Below are 19,863 nucleotides of genomic sequence, written 5' to 3'. Positions count from 1 at the left end.
GTATAGTAATTCATTCATGAAAATATAAAAAATAACATGGTATAGTGTTTATTATACTCACAACTAGTATTACTAGTATTTTACAATATGCATACTGGTGGTCTTGTTTTATTGTTTATGCGTCGGCCTTTTTTCCCTGGGTGAGTGTAGATGTCTCCTGTGACCTGCCAAGTGCTGATTACAAGAAAATTCCGCTGACTCAGGCGGTAGAAAAACAAAGGGAAAATGGCAAATTATTTCATTACTTGGCAAAATTTATTATTCTTAGCTGTTATTGCCACATGCCATTTAGGCTTTGTCACTTTTTATTTGATTCAGGTACGTTTAAAATATTTTTTCTAAGTTTTGATGTATTTTCTCTTTGCCTCTTTGTATTTTAGGCTTGAATTTTCTCTATTTTTTCCCAGAATCTTCTGTGGCTTTGTCTATTTCTTATGATTTTTAGTGTCATGCTTGTTTAGATATGCCATTTCTTTTAGGGCATTGAATCGCCCACAAATTCTCGTGTAGTCATCTAAAACAATTCAAGTATTCATCAGACCACGGCGTATTATACAGGTCTTATTTTGATGGTATCTAAGTAGTTATTTATCCTTAAAATTAGAGTCAACCACAAAACCACTTTAAAATGTCTCAAAAAAGCGTCTCCTGCTATCAACAAGATGTATTGAATGAAAACTCCCATCCATTCATAAACACATCCAACCAGCTATTCAATAAAGGAGGGGTCTCAAATCAAATGGACACAATAGGTGCATATTTTCATTCCAACCAGTGAAGAGGATACATTTTCACAATCTAGTGTCTTACAAGTGTAATCAGTTGATAGGAGTCAGGTCCTGCTTGTCTCAGTAGAAACATTTTTGGTTCTACTCTCTCTGATGGATCTGTTAGAATGAAAACCTGCACCCACCGTGGCTCTTTGTGGAATCAGTTTGAGATCCTCACAATAAAATGATAATGGAATTATAATGTATTGGTCTTCATGGGAGATTCATTTTTTCTTCAAATTATGGGGTACTAGCAGAATGGCAAGTAGCTGCGACTTGCCTTGTTGCAATTTCCTAGCTCCATCCGGAGTCACCATAATAATAAAAGATTGCACTACAAGGTGGTGGGGTGAGTGAGTCATTGGCATGAGACATGCCACCTAAAAATATAAACTGATAAATTATGTGTTGTAAAAATCCTTGGGGTATGTGAGGAAGAGTATACATTGTTTTACATTGGGAAAGGTGCATTGTCTCCTATAGAACTTGTGAAAATATTATATCTAGTAAATGAGAGTATTACATAAATTGCTACATTTTTCCAGATGGGGGAGAAAGGCATCTATCTAACAGAGACATTTACTTTTCTTAACTGAATGATAAATGCTGAAAGCAATGGGCATGACATCCCCGGAATGGCCTGGTATTTGGTGAATATAGCACATGTAGAAGATATTTTCTTGGTAAAATACAGTCTTTCAGCTAAACACTGTATTCATTTACTAGCAAGAAGCTTCAAGCACAAAGCCTGAATAAGCAAGAAGGCACTCTACACTGCAATCTGGCTAATTAGTGAGTGAGGAGTTCAATAGCTGCCATCAAGCCTAATTGTCAAAGTGACACCTGTGCTTCCTAAAATACCTTTTATTCCCAAGAAAAAAAAATCTAAGAATATTAAAGTCACTAACAAGATTTCAAGCAACCATCCAATCATTTTCCAATCCACTTATCATCACAAGGCTAATTGCAGGGCACAAGGAGACGGACAACCATTTACATTCACATCCAAGCTTAGGGCCAATTTAAAGGGTTCAACCAGTTTACCATGTATGTTTTTGGGATTAGGCAGGAAACCAGAGTACCAAGAGAAAATCCATGCAAGCCCGGGGAGAAAATGCAAACTCCACACAGTGAGGACCCACCTGGGATCAAACCCTCAACCCCAGAACTGCGGCTGACGCGCTAACCACTCGTCCACCCCTAAGGTAAATCATTTGCCATTAATATTTTGCCTTTTAGCCCAAAACAGATAAATCTGCAGTTTTCTCTGGCATTCAGTCAGTCCATAAATTATGTCCAGCATTAAGGAGATTTGAGTGTTTTATGTCAAATTCATTCCAAAATTATTATTGTATCTGTGTGTTGATATATTTTCTCCGCTAATATAGTTTTTTAAGGAAATTCCTAAAGGGCATTTTTAGATTCTTTGAGGAATGACCTTTAAGATGAAGGAGTTACAAGATAACTGTTGCTTTAATAAACTGATGTTTTGTTACAAACCTGAGGTAAGGCAATGGTTGAACAGGAGGACTGCTTGTGACTGAACTATTTGTTTTCCCCTGTCCACTAAACAACATAAAAATAATGAATGAAAACAAATCCTTTTCTTAGCATACATTTGTGTTACATATATATAGTCCCAGTAATATCTGGTTGCCTTGCCAGTGAGACATGGTATTCTTGTGATTACATCCCAATAAACTATTCAATCAAAATGATTGAAATATTATGTTCTAGGTCAAAATGCTTTCAATTCCAATTTCTTTCCAACAGTTAAACTGAAGATTTGTGAGGAGTTGAAATGAGCCTATATCTGTTCTTAAAGCATCCACAGACAAATCAGCCTCAAACAGACCACAGCTGTTGATATTTGCATAATAACAGAAAACATTGAAAATAAGCGTAACTACAAAATGTGCCATCCAAGTTTCTGGTGCTCAGAAGGCTCCAAACAGCCATGAAAAAAGTGAAAAGTGCAAACACACTTGCAGGTTGAGTAGCAGAAAGAGTTCAAGGATCACTAAACTCTGGAAGAGCAGCAACTCCACTGAGGCTGAACACTGCCCCAGACACACACACACACACAAGCACGACACAAACACACACACACACAAGCACGACACAGACACACACACACCCACAATGTATTGTAGACTTGGGTGAATGTGTGAGGAGAAGGCTTTACGTGCATGCAAGGTATTCATCAGTTGATCTGCATTCCTGATCTTCATGCAACCCATTAGTGTGAGGTATCTTGGAGTTTTGTTTGAAAGATGGAACATCACACAATATTTGAGCACATACCTCCACATACACAGACACTGTAAGAAATGCACTTGCTTTTCACGGCACAGCAGTTCTGTTGCTTTTTTTTTTAAAACTGCTACGTCATTACTTGTGTTACACTCTAATTCCAAAGGAACCTCAACCACTAGGACTCACTGGTAAAAAAAAAACAACTGTTAACATGAATAGTGTTTTATCTCTCCCATGAGAAAAACACTGCATTACTCTCTTTGGAGGATAAAATGCCATGCTGCATTGCATTTTTTCCCATTAAGCATAAGTACAACTTGTTAACCTCAATTGAGTCCCTAGCGAGTTTGTTTCCAGACAACAATTCAAACCTAAAGTTGATGTGAATGACAAGTATACTTATCATTTAACAATGAAGGACAGATTGAGGATGTTTTGTATTTAAAAACGAAAAAAAGCTTTAAAATTGTGGTTGATTTGGCTTTTCACAGAGCGATATTTTCAAAAAATTAACGTGTAAAAAAATATACTCGGGTTACTTTCTTCATCATACATCATCGCATTTGAAATCATGACAAAATTCAACTTTGCTTTATCACATTTGAAATCATGATCAAATATAACTTTGCTTCATCACATTATAGTAACATGCTTCTTAAACCTACAACAACTATGACTGAATTCTACTTAGGTCACAAATCTGTAAAACTCTATAAACAGTTACCCAACACCACTCAAATCTAGTGATTTTCATTCTAGCTCCTTATTCTATGAATAAATAAAGAGCAAATATCCACCACCAATGTCATGACTTTCAATACACTATAGTCAAAGTGTTCAGAATACTGTGGTAAAACTGTATTCATACACTGGTTAAACCAATTTAGATGACAACCTTTGTAAAGTGTGAGGAAAGGCTTGCGGGTATTGGCAGATGGCACATTTAAACACACACTAAGGAAACCAAAGGTTATTTCAGATCAGAAAAGATAGGATTTTACCACAAACACAGTGCACACATTTAGTACATTTTGAACTTTGAGCACGAGTGGCCACTTCCAACGACACTCAACCAGGACGTTCCTCGCTCCTCGTGCCAGCCAATAAGAACGTGGAATGTAAAGGAGAAGGTACCATAAAGGAAGTCTCATGTTCCTTTTAGGCCTCTCTGCTCCTGCAAACACTGTTTTTTCCTGCCTGTCAATGCCAGGAACCCATTTAGAAATGTGCTAGGATATATCATAGGGAGACAATGTGAGGATGGACCAAGCTATTGTTTCGCACTGTTGCTTAAATAACAAAATGTCCGGTTTTGTTACTTTCTTCCACAATACTATAATAATATGTTTTACTGTGTAGGTATATTGAACTAAGTAGAATTTACAACTGCAACAGTAACATCATTTCTACTTCAGTCAGTGCTTTCTTTTATTCCTTTAAGTTTCAGGCATAATATTATCATTTTACTCAACAGTAAAGCACAGACCAGAGGAAGAAACCTACATATGTATGCTGACTTTGTTTGGTTTCTTGCAAACCTTTATTTGGTTTTACTGTCTGCCCATTTAGAGGCCAGTCAGATAATTTCTTTGGCAGTCCCGCCAACTTACTGCCTGTTTCTTGTTGCAGCGACACCACAGTATATTGGAAACGGATGTGTGTGCATACAGAAAGCTAAAAACATTATTTTATTGAAAATGCACTTTGAATGCGGATTGCTTTATTCAGTGGTTATTTTCTTTTCTAAGGCCACTTAACCTAGTCACTGTATGTGGTGATTGTATCCATTTTTACATCCACTAGAGTGGCTGAAATTAAACTTTCTGTGGCCTGGCGTGTCGGCCTCACAGTGGAGGTCCTGAGTTCAAATCCAGGTCGGACCACCTGTGTGGAGTTTGCATGTTCTCCTGGGGCCTGCGTGGGTTTTCTCCGGGTATTCCGGTTTCTTCCCGCATTCCAAAGACATGCATGATCGGCTGATTGGACACTCTAAATTTCCCCTAAGAATGAGTGTGAGCAAGAATGGTTGTCCCCTTGGCTGGCTACCAATTCAGGGTTTTCCCCGCCTGTGCCCGAAGTCAGCTGGGATAGGCTCCAGCACCCCCGTGACCCTAGTGAGGATAAAGTGATTCAGAAAATGAGATGACATGAGACTTTTGTTACATTTAATACTGCTGTGTGATAACTTTTAATAAGTATCCTCGGGTAATTTTAAGTTTAATAACAGTTCAATTTTATCAGGTTGAACCATACTGCATGTTATGTAGAAAACCTACTTTATAAAACAATAAATGGGTGAGATAGAATATCCCAGGAGACTTGAAGAAGGAATGATTGCAGGGCAAATACAACTGAAGACAATATGGGTGTGGAATTCCTCATAACTGCCGATACAATTTGTATTAAGATTCACAGGTCATGATTCAATTCAAATCCGATTAATCCGGATAAAACACTTTGAGGCGATAATAGCGATTTGTGCATCTCAATTTGGAAAAAAAATACGATTCAAAACGGACATAATGTACATTCAGAACCATTGATTTCTAAAACCTCATTAGCACTAAATTAAACATGTTTTATGAATAACATAATGCATTTATTGTATAATTTTCTCAGGTCCAGGTACAGACCTGGTAAAAAAAAAACCAACAAGAACAAAAAACACACCTTGAAGGATTTGATATGAGCCGTCATGCGTGCAATCACAATTTATAGATGTCAGGGCACGGTGGCTGACAGTCCTGAATTAAATTTATTTTTATATTTTGACTGCATTTCCTTGGAGAATATTCAATGTGAGAAAACATGAATTGTAAGTCAGTTTGTTTTAAGGAGCAGATGTGTTACAGGACTGACAAGGACACAGATACGAGATGATCCACCTCTATCTTGAGCACACTAGCAAGTGGAAAAAGAGAGTGAGAGAAGTGAAAGCATAACTGATAAATAGCTTGTTGACAGAATACGATTCACAGTCCTATCCCTGCATTCAACCAGGTGATGTGTGACTGCGTGTGCCTCTACACTATATTTTTTGTGCGTTGACTCCAAGCTTTAATATGGGTGGTCTCAACGAGAGGTTTTAGGGTTCTTTGACAGAAAGAGCTTTTAGGGAATCCTTCTTCCTCCTTCAGCAGCACTTAGAAGCCTTAAGCTCCTTAGACATTCTCTGCCACTTGTTTGATGAAAGAGCATCAGTTTTAATAACTCTAAATACTGTGGATATGAACCAAAACTAAAATAAATCCAAGCAAAAAAAAACTTATGTAGATCTGCAGGGCTCTTTGTCAAGAACAATTGCCATGAATACCACTAATAACTACCTACAGTGCCAGATTAGCTAAATTACTTTTGGTCACTTTATTTTTTGTCCGTATATTAACAAGGAGGCATAATAACAACCAAAAAAATGTCAATTGTTTAGCTCTCAAGTGATTATACCAACTACACACGTGTACACAAACAATTTTTCCGACCAGGCTATTTCTTCTGAAATCACCATTTGTATTGTATTACTCTGAAAAAAATTCTTCTATAATGAAAGTATGTTCTAATGCATTATTTAGGTTTCTAGGTCAACCTAAATTATAATTAGTTAATTAGAAAATATTAAACAGTTTGCTGTGTCATACATCAATCCAACCTGACAAAGAATTTACATCATGAATTGAGGACTACCAAAATGAACGACTGAATGTTTCACTCTCCACTAGTATATAAAAGCATGCAATAACAGCGAGAGTCTGGAAATAGCTTTCAAAACTCATTTGTCATTGACAAATCATTAATAGGCAGCATATGATGCCCCTTCAAATCTCACAGTTACTGCTGTCTGTGTCACTTTGCGAGTCACACATCATTGCATCACTACAGCTTTAAAAGCCATGAGCCTATGAGGTAGAATGAATTACGCTCTCAGCACCTTCCAAGAAATCACACTGACACTGTCCATTCACTATGAAATCACTATATATATATATATATATATATATATATATATATATATATATATATATATATATATATATATATATATATATATATATATATATATATATATATATATATATATATATATATATATATATATATATATATATATATATATATATATATATATATATATATATATATATATATATATATATATATATATATATATATATATATATATATATATATATATATATATATATATATATATATATATATATATATATATATATATATATATATATATATATATATATGACAGTTGCCCCTGGGTATGAGTGGGAGCGTGAATCGTTCTTTGTCTCAACTGGGATAGGCTCCGGCACCCCCCACGATTCTAGTGAGGATAAAGCGGTGGATAAATGAGCAGACAGACGCAGAAAAAAAGACAGACAGACGCAGGGGGCTCTTCGAGTAAATATAAATACGACTAAAATTCATGTGGGCACATGCACAGAGGCACTGACTTCTTGTAAACAAGTGTTTAAAAAAAGGAACACAGCGGCGTTCTAATGTTGCCTCACTGCGATTTACCAACCAACCATGGCCAATGCACTGTGGCATACATGCAAACTAATGACCAAGACTGAGTACATGCATGCACACGCTCAGAGAACAGAGATTGTAAATGACAGAAAGAGGGAGCAAGAGATAGAGGGAGAGAAAGAAGGCAGGCAAATCAATGATGCAGAGTGAATGCATGCAGATCTCTGAGAGCACATATTATCATTCTAAGCCATTTCCATGCATCTCTTATCTCTAGTCTGACTGAAGTATATTCTCAAATGTGTGTACTGTAACTGCATGCACATGTGTATGTGTTGGGCACCAGCTGTTAGACATTAGTCAAACCAGCAGGTAACTGTACTCAAAACTGGCACAGATAACGAGAAGCTTGGGAAATAGTGTCCAATTGCAAAGCAAGAGACATGAGAAGGAAGAGATTTCTCCTTTATGGGTACAGGTATGTGTGAAGGGGAGTACTACTTTTCCTGTGGGATATGTTTACTGTACAGATGGTCAGTTCACAAAAAGGCAAACAAAGGAAGAACTTCAACCCACACTAAGAGGAAGAACTGAAATTTATGGATCTTGGTAAACTCTTAAATATGGCCTTGGGGATACAGATATGGTGCCAAAAAATTGAAACAAAAAAGTATTTCAAGTCAAATACTTTAAGAGAGCATGTACATAAAAGTGACATAGACAGAGAGTACTGAGCAAAGTATTTCAATAAATGGTAAAACAAAGAATGTGACAACAGGCAAGAATAAAGCAGAATAATGGGCAAAATGTTACAACAGACAATTTCACAGCTGAGAAAGGAACTGAGTGAACAATGAGGGGGGAAAAAAACATGTTTGATCTTCCCTTACCTCTGCAGCTTGTTTTGGAAATCCTTTGGAAAAAGATGGTGATCGGTCTTGCTATAGATTCTAAATTTTTAGTTCTTTCCACAGTGTCCGTTCGCAAATGAGTGCCCACGAGCAAATCAGTGTGTCTGTGTATGCTGGTTTGAATGTATCAGTGCTGATGAACACTGGAACGTGAAACTCCACTGAAAGGCAGACAGACAGGCAGGCAGACTGAAACAGGAGAATGACGCGAGTTGAGGGTAGACTGAGTAGGATGGAAGGGTTACGGCTTTCTAACATCAGAGTGGCTGAGTGGATACACCCACCTTGTCAGCCTGGATCAAACGGGTATATCTCAGCTACTTCAAACTAGTATTATGCAAAGAGAGTTTGGTAATGAATGTGCAGGAAAAGCTTTCAGTTAATCACAAATACTGTAGATAGTTCCAACTGTTCAACTGCATATGAGATCAAACCAGTAACCAGTAAAACTTGACTGGTCTTATCAATGTATGTTTAAAGTTTGTCGAAGGGAAATGTTCATTATTTGCAGAAAGGTTTAATTATTCATTCATTCCTTTTCTGAACTTCTTTAGGGTTGTGGGGGGCGCAGGAGCCTATCTCGACACAAGGAGACGGACAATCATGCAGACTCACACCCATACCTAGAGGCAATTCAGAGTGTCCAATCAGCCTAACATGCATACGCAGTACCCAGAGTAAACCCATGCAGTCCTGAGGAGAGCATGCAAACTCCATACAGCTGAACCGACCAGGATTTGAACCCAGTTCTCCCACTGTGAGACCGACACGCAAACCACTCAGTCGCCAGGCCGCAGAAAGTTTATTTTTTAAAGAAAAGTGAACTGCTGCATCTCATTAAATGAAACATTACTAGAGGGAGGATGTGAGTCGTATATTCTCATATCATGTCTTTTGAACTGTCCACACTCCCACCTCTGCACCCCCAGCCATGTGAGTTCCATCCTTCTAGAGACAAAGCCTTCTTTTAAAAAGTCTACCCCTTCTGAACAGTACTATTGGCAAAGGTCCTTGTTAATCATATATCTTAAATTTGTTGGCAAGAGAGGCACATGCAGGTGGCCACTATATTAAAATGTGTTCCTTCACTCTTGGACAGTTTTGTGCATTATAATCAAATTGAGCTCCTTTTCCCTCCCATAAAAGATCAGTGCAGTGCTATCACCACTAGTGATGTGAGTACACGAAGAACACCACTACTGGATATTTAGTAGGTATGTAATTACCAAACAAAATGAATTTAGATGCCCACATTTGTGACCATATATTCCTATACTTGTTCTCCTCATTAGGGTTACACCTAGGACTGGTCGCCCGTCAAAGCAAATAGAGAAAATAAAGATTCAAATCCAAATTCATTTGGCTAATTTAACCTGATACTTCTGGAATGGGAAGAAGGCAGGGTAGGAGAGCATGTAAACGTAACAGGCGTGGCCCTGGGGAGATTTGAATGTGGGGCCTTTTGAGTGTGGGACAGAAATTAGAATCACTGTGATACCAGCCCTCTAGGCATCTTCTTTTTGTATTTACAAAAGATAGATATGAGATGTGAAAATACTTCACACACTCATCTTGCTGTTCAAAAGAACATTGTCCACCTAATTGGTGTGCACGAAGTGCAATCCGCAGTAAATGAAAAGTAATGAGCTCAAATATGCATTGTGGTTTAATTGTTGATGGGCTGTGTGAATGAACTAAATGTCAGCCCATTGACCTTCTCCTGATAAAACACCCCAGGCCTTAAAATAGTATTTTAATTATTGTGCAATGTAAATGAAACTGAGTAATACTCCCATAAAAATCAAGATGTATCGTGTGATTCAGTGAAAACTGTATCTAGCCTTACTTCAACGTGGAAACCAGTCCATTCCTGTAGAAAAAAATATGATGATGCAAGCAAGTAGTAGCTATGTTGGCATCACCATCTAAAAATATAACACGTTTACTACCAAGTAACAAGTCACCTAGTAGCGACTATTATAACATGATTTGGTGACTAGTAAGGCAGCATTTTAAGGAAACTGTAGTCGACCGGCCACTGGTCCATCGGTGCATAGTTTATGCTGACCAAAGAGCCATTCACTGCAGCAGCAGCATGAAAAACTCAATTATTTCCAAACATCATCGTGTAATATGTAAGTGAGACATCAAACACTGCGTGCTCTATAGGTTTTTTTTTTTTTTTACCCCAACGCATTAAAGTAATGCGGGCGTCTTTAGGAAACAACTATATTCTCCATCCTTGCCTCATGTAGATGAGCATTGCATCTTTAAATGAACCGTTCATATGGAAGCGATCCTTCGGATGTTGTTGTAATAAAACGCAGGAAGAGAAATGGAAAAGGCGAAAAGCATCTTACCGTTCCAATCCTGAACGAGTAGCTCGGGCTGACTGTCAAGATGCGGAGATGCTCCAGTGCTTTGGAGAACTAGACGCCGTTGGACGGGGTGATGGTGTAGTTGACGGGAGCGCTCCCTGCTGGCAAACATAGGGCATCGATTTTTAAGGTGTCGAGTGGAATAATATTTTGACATTTTCATTTCCAAAATGCAGGGATGGCTTATTTTCCAGATTGAAACATGGTTCATTTTCCACTACTACAACGATTTAACAAGCTACTTGAGTTAGAGCCGTTTTATGGATTATTACGATCATTAAAATGCCCAAGATTGATTACATTTGACAAAAGCCAAGCGTAGAAAATTCAAGTTGATTGCTTCATTTCGTATATTATGGTCACAGAAGTGTATTAATAAGATTATGTTTGGAATAATAACGAATATATTTATAGTAAGTACAATTAGTTTATTTTGAGGCTTTCTCCTACAGCGCCATCAAGGGGATTTGATTCTGCAACTACACGTTTTATTCAGGTATTGTTTATTTTTCCCCCACAAAAAAAACTTTTAAAAGCCCTTCTTTGAGGGGAGGAGTAAGTAGGAAAAACAACACCTTTTAAAGTTTAAGTTTTTTTTTTCGTTTTCTGACCTTTCATCATTTTCGTCGTCTGTTGAATAAATTCTTCAATCGAAAAAGATACTACAAAAATGGCTTCCTGGCAAAACATAAAGTGGGCCTAACTCTATCGGTGTCTAACATACACGCCTGATAACATGTATAAAATGTTCACGTTTTTCTGTATCTCCATCGCTTTAAATCACAACCAATGGACCAGGGAAGTATTGCAATAATCACTACACTTAAAATCGGACACTTAAAAACATATTTTAAATGTATTGGATGATGATTTTACAACGGCAACGCAGCAGTCATCGCCACCGGCCGCGCAAGTGAAGAAAAAGCGCCAAATTCTGGTGGATTGTCGAATAAAATTGTATGTTCTGAACCTGAAGCACCTTAAAAACTACATTTGGAGTCAACCTTTCTTGCGATTGTGAGTTTGCTACGTTGGAGTTTGTTTACTTGAGGATACATTAGAAACTTCATTCCCGCGTCTTCCTATACCGCACCGTTTTGAGTGACCCAGTTTTGTCATATTTTGGCATATTTTTTGTGGTTGTAGCCACAAAACAACATTGTAAACAGAGATGATAGTAAAGGTAGTACGTCATAATCGCAAGAGATCGTTAACTAGACTATCGCCTGTTATGGAACACCTCCAGAAGTCTGGCTCTACAGTTGTACATAAACTAAATTTATTTGATCCAGCTATTTGTATGGGGTTACTTGTATAATACATTATCATTAGCGTAGTTGTTTGCGCAGTGGCTTGTTTACATTTGAGATGTTGATGTTCGTTGTCCATTTCAACGACACTATATTACTTGTCTATTCACCTCATAGGGGCATGTTGGAACTCCTACAAGGAAAAGGCTTTGTCAATTGTCAAGATGCCTGGGCTGCAAGGCGAACATATTGTGGAGCCGCTCGGGAGCCCCATGAAGAGGAACAAACTGTCTCTGAAGTTTTTTCAGAAAAAGGAAACCAAACGAGCTCTGGATTTTTCGGAACCGCCAGCAGATGAACCCAAGTGAGTATACATTTTCTGCTGAAATGCAGTTGTACCTCTACTTACGAAAGTAATTGGTGCCAGCCTATTTTTGTAACTGGGATTTATCGTAAGTAGCTCAGTACTTTATATGTAAATTATATAGCTCGTTCCAAGGTCCTAAAATAAAAAAAACTAAACATTTAAAGATGACCAAAGTCCCAGTTTGTATGAAAGATGTGAGAAGCCGACAAAAATGCAAGAAAATTATTTATTAATGTATTACAATGAATAACAACCATGCAAACGCATGTTCATTTTGTGCAATATAATACAATAAGGAGAATGCACACGGACACATGCTCATAAACAAATCCAAACAACTTCAAATTTTGAATTCAAAACAACTTAGCATTAAATATAACTCCAAAGGACTAACAATCTGTCCATCTCGTCATTCAGTACAGAAAGGCCATGCCATTGAGTCGTTGCTCTTAATCCTAACCTCTGCTTCAATAGTGTAGTACGTAATCCTAGGCTAGGAGGAGGGTTACGGGTGGTCGTATTGCTTTGCGATATCAGTCAACCGCATGTAAAAAAGAAAAAAAAACATACGTTGTAACTTGGGCGACGATTTGCATATTAAAGGGTTTTGCAATCTGAAAGACTGTATTGTACTAAGCAAGCTTGTTGGGAAGATTATAGTATAGAGCTTAGAACATTTAGACACCTACAATCAATTCAGACTAATGTATGTAATTCAAATGTTATCCTATGAAATAACGTCTTTTCTGTTCATTTGCTCAGCAGCAGTGATCAGGTAGTACCTGCTCCGTATCTGCAACCGAGCTCACCTGACCTTCCGCTGACATTTGAAAAGAGAGAGGATTTACTGCCGTTTGTTGGGTTCAGAAATGGCGGAAACACCTGCTATTTAAACAGCATCTTGCAGGTGAGTTTCAAGAATCCTTAGACAGTTCCGTATATGACTACCCTCCATTTCTACTGTAACCTCATGTTCTGTTCATACACATCCTAAATGTTACAATGATAAACAGCCTGTCATGTCTTGGCCACCTGGTTTTCTCGCATCTCAATTATTTTTTCTCATATCTAGATATAATTATTTGCTCGAAATTTCCTTTGTATCTCGAGTTGCTCATATGTAGAGGTGCTTGTATGTAGAGGTGCCCGTATGTAGAGATGCCCGTATGTAGAGGTGCCCGTATGTAGAGGTGCCCGTATGTAGAGGTGCCCGTATGTAGAGGTGCCCGTATGTAGAGGTGCCCGTATGTAGAGGTGCCCGTATGTAGAGGTGCCCGTATGTAGAGGTGCCCGTATGTAGAGGTGCCCGTATGTAGAGGTGCCCGTATGTAGAGGTGCCCGTATGTAGAGGTGCCCGTATGTAGAGGTGCCCGTATGTAGAGGTGCCCGTATGTAGAGGTGCCCGTATGTAGAGGTGCCCGTATGTAGAGGTGCCCGTATGTAGAGGTGCCCGTATGTAGAGGTGCCCGTATGTAGAGGTGCCCGTATGTAGAGGTGCCCGTATGTAGAGGTGCCCGTATGTAGAGGTGCCCGTATGTAGAGGTGCCCGTATGTAGAGGTGCCCGTATGTAGAGGTGCCCGTATGTAGAGGTGGTCGTATGTAGAGGTACCACTGTACATATGTGTCTTTGACAAATCAACTCAAGGTAAAATTATGACTTGGATGTGCTTTAGTTGAAATATTTTTCAGGCACAGATGGTCATTCAATACTGTAGGCCTGAAAATTATGTTCTAGCACACCTTAAAAATGTAAATATGCGACTAAGATTAGTTAGCTAACCAAACCAACACATGACATTTAATACAATTGTTTTAAAAAATTAAAAAGTAAACTATATCTATGTCAACTGGGTGCCATATGACGCTAATCTGGTTGGTTCTTGTGAGATTTTATGCAAACCTAACCAAAGAATGGTCCTGTAAAAAACTGACTCATTGAAAATTGTGACAGATCTGCTATTGCAAAAATGTTTTTTTGTTGTTGTAAGAACAAAACTTAAGTCATTTCCTGATTCTTGCGTTGTTGATATGTCTCCACTTGTATGTCATGTGGACGGGTGACACGTTTAGCAACAACTGGACCACATAACTTGATGTTGAATGTTTTTCTTTATCCCTTTTCATTTGTTTTGGAGCCGAGTTCATATTAAATTGAATTTGATTAAATTCAATTGACAAATTTTTCACTGTTCCCACAGGTTCTCTATCACTGTCCAGGACTTAAAGAGGGTATCAAATCCTTATACGACTTGTCAAAAAAGAAGACTAAACACACTGAAGAACTGAAACAGTGTGAAGAGGTTAGCATCCTTGTCCCCTCAGCCACCTTTTTCACTCATGGTCACAAAGTAATGATTTTAAAGCACTATTATATTCTTCCATTTTATTTGTAGCCATCGGAGGAGGCTGCCGAGTCTTTACCAGCGCACATTGAGCTCCTCGAGAGCTTGCGCAGTCTGATAAGGTCTGTGGAACAACTACAGTCCAAATTTTTGCTGAACAGTGACCGCTTCAACGAGCGAGAGCTCGACACATCGGCTCATAAAGTGCTTAACACACTCAGGTAACTAAGACTGGAAAACAGATTATATTGTTGTTGTTTTTAACCATTTTGACTATGAGGATCACTCCACCATGAACATTTACAGCCAACATTCCCAGTTCAATGAATTGGGCGTCTCATGGTTCACGAAATCCGAATTAGATAAATACTGTGAGAGAAAAATCAACTTGTGTTTTACTAAGGGCCGTAACCAATGTTTGTTTTCTTTTGTTTAAGTTTAATTATAATTATAAAAATCATATAGACAATATTTATTAATACTTTGAAGATAATACTATATGGCATTACTGACATATCTGTTCAATGACCATAAATAGCCACTTTCCTCATGTAAAAAGGTATAGGTGTTAAGTAGTATTTAAAAAAAAAAAACGACAACAACAAAAGATTACAAAAATTGTACCTAAAAAAAAGTATAGGTGTTAAGTAGTATTTTAAAAAAATAGTAGCTTAAAATAGTTACTTATAAAAGGTAAGTGTTTAAAAAATGAAGAAAATTAATAGACTGAATGACCAAGAAATAGTTTTTAAAAAAAAAAGAAAAAAGAAAGAAATGCAAATATAATCAGTTGCTCTATAAGGGGTTACATTTTGATCCGATTTTCATGCTTTACTGCTTTGTAGGCAATTGAACCCCATGTATGAAGGTTATCTTCAGCATGATGCCCAAGAGGTCCTGCAGTGTATCCTGGGAAACATCCAGGAAGCATGCACCGTCATCAGAAAAGAGCAAAAGCAGGACGACAACACAGGCTCAGAATCCCACAAAGATGCCGCCGGTGAGGATGATCAGGTACCGGGCAAAAGGAAAAGTGATACAGACCTGGGAAATGCCAAAAAGAAGGCCAAATCGGCAAAAGCTGAAGCGAAAGAGGACGTGTTGAGTCCACCTGTCACTCGCTCCAAAAGGAAGCCAAGCAAGGATAAAGTTGGAGAGGGAGAAGAGGCAAAGGAAGAGCAAAAAGACCAAGAAGGAGCCAATGGGGATGAAAAAACGGACAGGAAAACTAAGAAAGGCAGGAAGGGGAGCTGGTTGAGGTCTGCTGGCAAACAGCCCAGCATCATGTCCGTGTTTCAAAGTGTGGGGAAGCTCACTTCCACATTTTCTAAAACTTCAATAAAATCTGAGGAAGAATACGACGGAGGTCAAACTGACAAGGAATGTGAGGGCGTCACCAAAGAGGAGGAGTTTCATCCAGGTTAGATATGAGAAGAATGTCAACTGTTATGATATAATGTTAACAAATCTTTCTTTGAATACAGTGGAAAGCATCTTTCATTTTAGACGTACAACCACGGTCAATAGTGTTTAAAACATTACACTATTCGTTTTAACGCAAATATATTTTAAAATGTTTGACCATGGCTAAGCAAGTTGAGATAAATAAATTAGAATGCATATTTTTCAAAACAAATTATATGCATTCTAAAAGGCTCACAGAATTTAAAAAAAAAATCCCAACCAGAAGTGTAATTAAAAGTTAAAAAAAAATGAAATATTATTTGGCGCAGTGCTAGGGAACACTGATTCTTATGAGACGAATTAGAATAAATTATAGTGGATTCAAAATGGTTTAAGCATTTAATTTATGAAATATTGTACTAGGCAATATGGCAACGTTTGGCTTATCAGAATGAATTTAGAGTATATAAGACAAACAGTTAAAAATCAAATATACTTTTACGTTACTATACGTTTTTCATCATCACTTTGAAAAGTCTCATTTTTCAAATCATCATCGAGTGACCTAAATTGAACGCATTGGCTTTCAACTTGGTTATTCTCATCAGCTGAAAAATAAAATGCTCTTAAATTTGATGTATTTTCAATGTGTGCGATTGTGGCATTGCAGATGGTTTGGACCTGATGGAGCGCCTTTTCCAAGGCCAGCTGGTTCTACGGACTCGTTGTCTGGAGTGTGAAAACTTCACGGAGAGACGGGAGGATTTCCAGGACATCAGCGTCCCTGTAATGGAAGAGGAACACAGCGACCTGGATGATCCCTCTTCAGGTTACAATCATAAACCTTGACTCTAATGGCACTAATGAATTCCATTTTGACCGCACAATAGAGTTCTGTTCCTAGAACTATGACTTTTAAGTCTTAATGTGCCATAATCTATCACTATAGCAGAGCTGCCAACCTCCGTCAAACCCATTTCAGGAGTAGCCTTGTACCCTTTTTAGAGTTTATCCCGAGTGAATGCGATTCATGCAAAATAAATAATAAATAAATACAAATAAAATCAGACCTAGGCATTGTCGTCATCATTGACTTGACAAAAAGCCTAATTGTCATCATAGCCAGTGTGCGTATGACGAAATTGGATGAAATCGATATAAAATATAAAATAAATCACTTAGGACAATTTAGTCAAAACTGTTATTATTATGTTCTTTTCAAAATCGAAATAGTGTTTTTGCAAACTATTGAAAAAGTACAGCATAATGAAAATAAGTTTATCATTGTGTTTTGGTCCTTCTTCATGCATTTTACAGTCAGAAAATCCATGTGTGTCACGCTGAAGTCATACATGCATGTTGTGCAATGTGCAAATGCCCTTTTGGACACAGCGTCCACATGAGATATTTCGTCAAAGAAGAAGCAATAAGGTTCTGGATTTCTTAAATTTCATCCCGATTGCGATCCATTTTGCACTTTTTGCACAATTCCGAGGAAGCATATTGATCAGTGAAGTGTACTTCTACTTGAAGTTCTTTTAGAACAACTCTTGTTTCTAAACAAAAGACTGGTGGTTTAGTCTGCCTTAGTAATACTTACTTCCCTTATGAAAAAATGAAAACAAAATGTTTAAGCGATAGAGACAATCTTTGTAATCAATTTCGAATGGATTGCTACGCTGAAGTTGCTCAAGATGAATAATTTGTCAGAACTTGTTACTCGGATGATTCACAATGCACCCATGTTACCGAATTCATCCGGTTTACAATGCAGTCAAGATGGCGAAAGCTGTAGCGATGGTGTCAATTTCAAGGCATTTAAATTGGAAATGTGGTACCCTTCCGAAATGGTTGCCTAAAATTTAAGTGAGATTTTTTATTTTTATTTTAGGAGGTCAGGGAGGTTGTTAGGAGTCCCGGAGATTGCATTACTGGTCCGGAAAAACTCGAGAAATTCCGGAGAAGTTGGTAGCTCTGCTTATAGCCTTTCCTCGCGTAAAGTGAAATTTGGGTATTCTTTCTCGTTAGTTAGTGTAAGTCGACCAATTTTCACTGCTTAAAAAACGTAAATCTGAAATACTGTGTGTGCAGTTTCTCCTTACCCCAAATTAGAGCAGAAGACTCTAAAATGGGCCATTGCGCAGTTCGCCTCGGTGGAACGCATAGCCGGAGAAGACAAGTACTTCTGCGACACGTGTCGTCATTACGCCGAGGCGGAGAGGAGTCTTCTATTTGACAAAACTCCTGAAGTCATCACTATCCACTTGAAGCGTTTTTCTGCCAACAGTTTGGAGTGAGTCACTTCTACGGATGGGGTTCCATGCCCAGTTTCTTACCCTCGTTTGTTCCTGTTTTATAGAATGGACCCGTACGCTAGTCTCTCCAAGGTGAACGCGCCCCTGCAGACGCCCTTGACCTTATCTCTGGAGGAGTGGCGAACCCCATGCTCGTCGGGAAAAGGTTACAGCTACGAGCTCTTTGCCGTGGTCATGCATAGCGGCTTGTCCATCGGAAGCGGCCATTACACTGCCTACGTCCGCGTCACTGGCCTAAAAGACGCCAAGTTCTGGTTGAGTGAAAGCGAAGAGCCCGAAGAAGAAGCGCGGGACGAAGATGACGGTGGATTTCAGCAGTGCGCCAGCTGGTCTGTCGGCGAAACGGGAACTAAGACGCCCCCCGAGGGCGTCGTCGGACTCTTGGGGGGCCAACGGGGACGGACAGAGCACGAAGAAAGAGCGGCTACCGGCAGGGTAGACGATGGATTTGAGGAGAGGAAAGAAAAAGTGGAAGCCGAATGCGATATTAAGACTGAGGCCAGAGAGGAGAAGAAAACGGTTTCTCCAGAGGAAGAAGAGGAAGCTTTAAACAAACTCCTTCAGTACGAAGGCAAATGGCTGCTGTTTGACGATTCGGAAGTGAATATGTTCGATGAAGCGGATTTCCTCCGAGCATGCTCCCCTCAGACCTACTCTTCATCAACACCGTACTTGCTGTTTTACAAGAGAACACGTTGCGAATCCAAGCAGTGATGCAAGCCAGCACCGCTTGGGATCCAAAAAGTGTTCGCTGTGACTCTTTTCCAGAAACGGATGTTACCGAAATGCAACCGATTTTAAATTTTATGCCAAAATCACCTCAGGATTTCATTTAGAAAGAATGGATTTGGGGCTTGAATGAGTTTTATATCCAAAGCCCCCCTAACCTGGAACCTCAACACCAATTGTTTGTGGGCTGGTTTCGACAACCAGTTTTTTTAGGTTTAACCCTTGCACACACCTGTAGTCATAAAGCAATAACAAACCTACTTGTAGTTTGAGACAACACATCTGATCTGTGTCTGTGTGGGCTATGAAGTGGGAATTTTGACTCTGTACGAACTCAAGTCGTTTACAATAAGTGGGTTATGAAATAAAACTCAGTGGAAAAATAGAGTGGATACATTATTTTTGTTCATGTTACAGATGACAGGGCTATTGATACCTTCAAATCATTTGTAGGTAAACACACACTTGTACCTAGGGGCAATTTAGTGTCCAATATGCCTACCATGCATGTCTTTAGAATGTGGGAAAAAAACAGAGCACCAAGAGAAAACTCATCAGGCTTCGGAAGAACATGCAAACTCCACACATTTGAACCAAGCTGGATTTTAACACTGTGAGAAAAAAAATATGCATTTAGGGTTAGGGACAAAAAAAATAA

At 38.5% G+C, this 19,863-nt stretch overlaps 2 protein-coding genes across 6 annotated transcripts in view; one reads left to right on the top strand and one right to left on the bottom strand.

The window, feature by feature from the left end:
• The window catches only part of kank4 (KN motif and ankyrin repeat domains 4), a 53,063-nt gene extending 42,194 nt beyond the window's left edge, over window positions 1–10,869 (bottom strand). The window contains exon 1 of one of the 2 annotated variants that reach the window (XM_077717499.1): window positions 10,780–10,869. The gene's annotated coding sequence lies outside the window, so the exon portion shown is untranslated. Of the gene's footprint in view, window positions 1–8,398; window positions 8,606–10,779 lie in introns of those variants that run through there. The other variant, XM_077717500.1, reaches the window with a different exon arrangement.
• Window positions 10,870–11,667: 798 nt separating this feature from the next.
• usp1 (ubiquitin specific peptidase 1) lies at window positions 11,668–19,590 on the top strand. 4 transcript variants are annotated; one of them, XM_077717866.1, is made up of 9 exons: window positions 11,668–11,814; window positions 12,225–12,411; window positions 13,180–13,321; window positions 14,614–14,715; window positions 14,809–14,978; window positions 15,603–16,177; window positions 16,832–16,990; window positions 18,253–18,454; window positions 18,521–19,590. In XM_077717866.1, exons 2-9 carry the CDS (start codon window positions 12,272–12,274, stop codon window positions 19,188–19,190), a joined length of 2,160 nt encoding a protein of 719 aa, XP_077573992.1. In that variant the 5' UTR covers window positions 11,668–11,814; window positions 12,225–12,271; the 3' UTR covers window positions 19,191–19,590. The 4 variants fall into 4 exon arrangements, with proteins under 4 accessions (XP_077573992.1, XP_077573989.1, XP_077573991.1 ...); XM_077717863.1 differs by having other exon boundaries at window positions 13,177–13,321; XM_077717865.1 differs by having other exon boundaries at window positions 11,710–11,754; window positions 13,177–13,321.
• Window positions 19,591–19,863: the final 273 nt, after the last annotated feature.

The sequence above is a fragment of the Stigmatopora nigra genome, chromosome 5 (assembly GCF_051989575.1).
Source record: "Stigmatopora nigra isolate UIUO_SnigA chromosome 5, RoL_Snig_1.1, whole genome shotgun sequence".
Classification (NCBI taxonomy): Eukaryota; Metazoa; Chordata; class Actinopteri; order Syngnathiformes; family Syngnathidae; genus Stigmatopora; species Stigmatopora nigra.
The sequence above is the reverse complement of the archived record's forward strand: the minus strand, read 5'-3'. Positions and strand labels throughout refer to the sequence as shown.

Bases quoted from the DNA above. Each gene is read 5' to 3' on its own strand.
- usp1 (XM_077717863.1), top strand. From the start codon at position 12,272: ATGCCTGGGCTGCAAGGCGAACATATTGTGGAGCCGCTCGGGAGCCCC. The intron at 16,991-18,252 runs GTTACAATCATA...CTGTGTGTGCAG, and splicing joins CCTGGATGATCCCTCTTCAG to TTTCTCCTTACCCCAAATTA. The intron at 18,455-18,520 runs GTGAGTCACTTC...CCTGTTTTATAG, and splicing joins TTTTCTGCCAACAGTTTGGA to AATGGACCCGTACGCTAGTC.